The sequence below is a fragment of the Sinocyclocheilus grahami genome, unplaced genomic scaffold (genome assembly GCF_001515645.1).
Source record: "Sinocyclocheilus grahami isolate Dianchi unplaced genomic scaffold, SAMN03320097.WGS_v1.1 scaffold1119.1, whole genome shotgun sequence".
Taxonomy (NCBI): Eukaryota; Metazoa; Chordata; class Actinopteri; order Cypriniformes; family Cyprinidae; genus Sinocyclocheilus; species Sinocyclocheilus grahami.
Genome location: NW_015506298.1, coordinates 339,186 through 339,817, shown reverse-complemented (window position 1 = coordinate 339,817; position 632 = coordinate 339,186). Strand labels below are relative to the sequence as shown.

The 632-nt window shown below is 40.7% G+C and overlaps 1 protein-coding gene across 1 annotated transcript; it reads right to left on the bottom strand.

Moving 5' to 3' along the window:
* Positions 1–145: 145 nt before the first annotated feature.
* Positions 146–496, bottom strand: LOC107566975 (gastrula zinc finger protein XlCGF57.1-like). Its single transcript, XM_016252553.1, has one exon. It carries the CDS (start codon positions 494–496, stop codon positions 146–148), a length of 351 nt encoding a protein of 116 aa, XP_016108039.1.
* Between the last annotated feature and the right edge of the window lie 136 nt (positions 497–632).

Genomic DNA, 632 nt, shown 5'->3' with positions numbered 1-632 from the left:
AAAAAAATCCTTGGATGGAAACTTGGCTACAAGCCTCATGCGAGTCTTTAGGTTTCCTTTAATAGCAAAACTCTTTCAACAGTGATGGCACATGAAAGACTTCTTCAATGTGAATTTTTACATGATTCTTAAGGTGTTTCTCTCTTTAGTGAATCCTCATGTGCCGATTAAAGGCTGCTCTATATCTGAAACTCTTTCCACACTGACCACATACAAATGGCTTCTCTCCAGTGTGAACTCTCATGTGGACTTTAAGACTTCCTTTTTCAGCAAAACTCTTTCCACACTGCTTGCAGGTGTGAGGCTTCTCTCCAGTGTGAATTCTCATGTGAATTTCCAGGTTTCCTTTACGATTGAATCTTTTTCCACAGTGTTGGCAGGTGAATGGGTTTTCTCCAGTGTGAATTCTCATGTGGTTAATAAGGTGTCCTTTTTGATTGAAATTCTTTCCGCACTGCTGGCAAGTAAACCGTTTCTCTCCAGTGTGAATTCTCATGTGGTTAATAAGGTGTCCTTTTTGACTGAAACTCTTTCCACACTGTTTGCACGTGTAAGGCTTCTCTCCTGTGTGAAGTCTCATGTGGACTGTAAGACTTCCTTTTTCAGTATAACACTTTCCACACTGTTGGCAG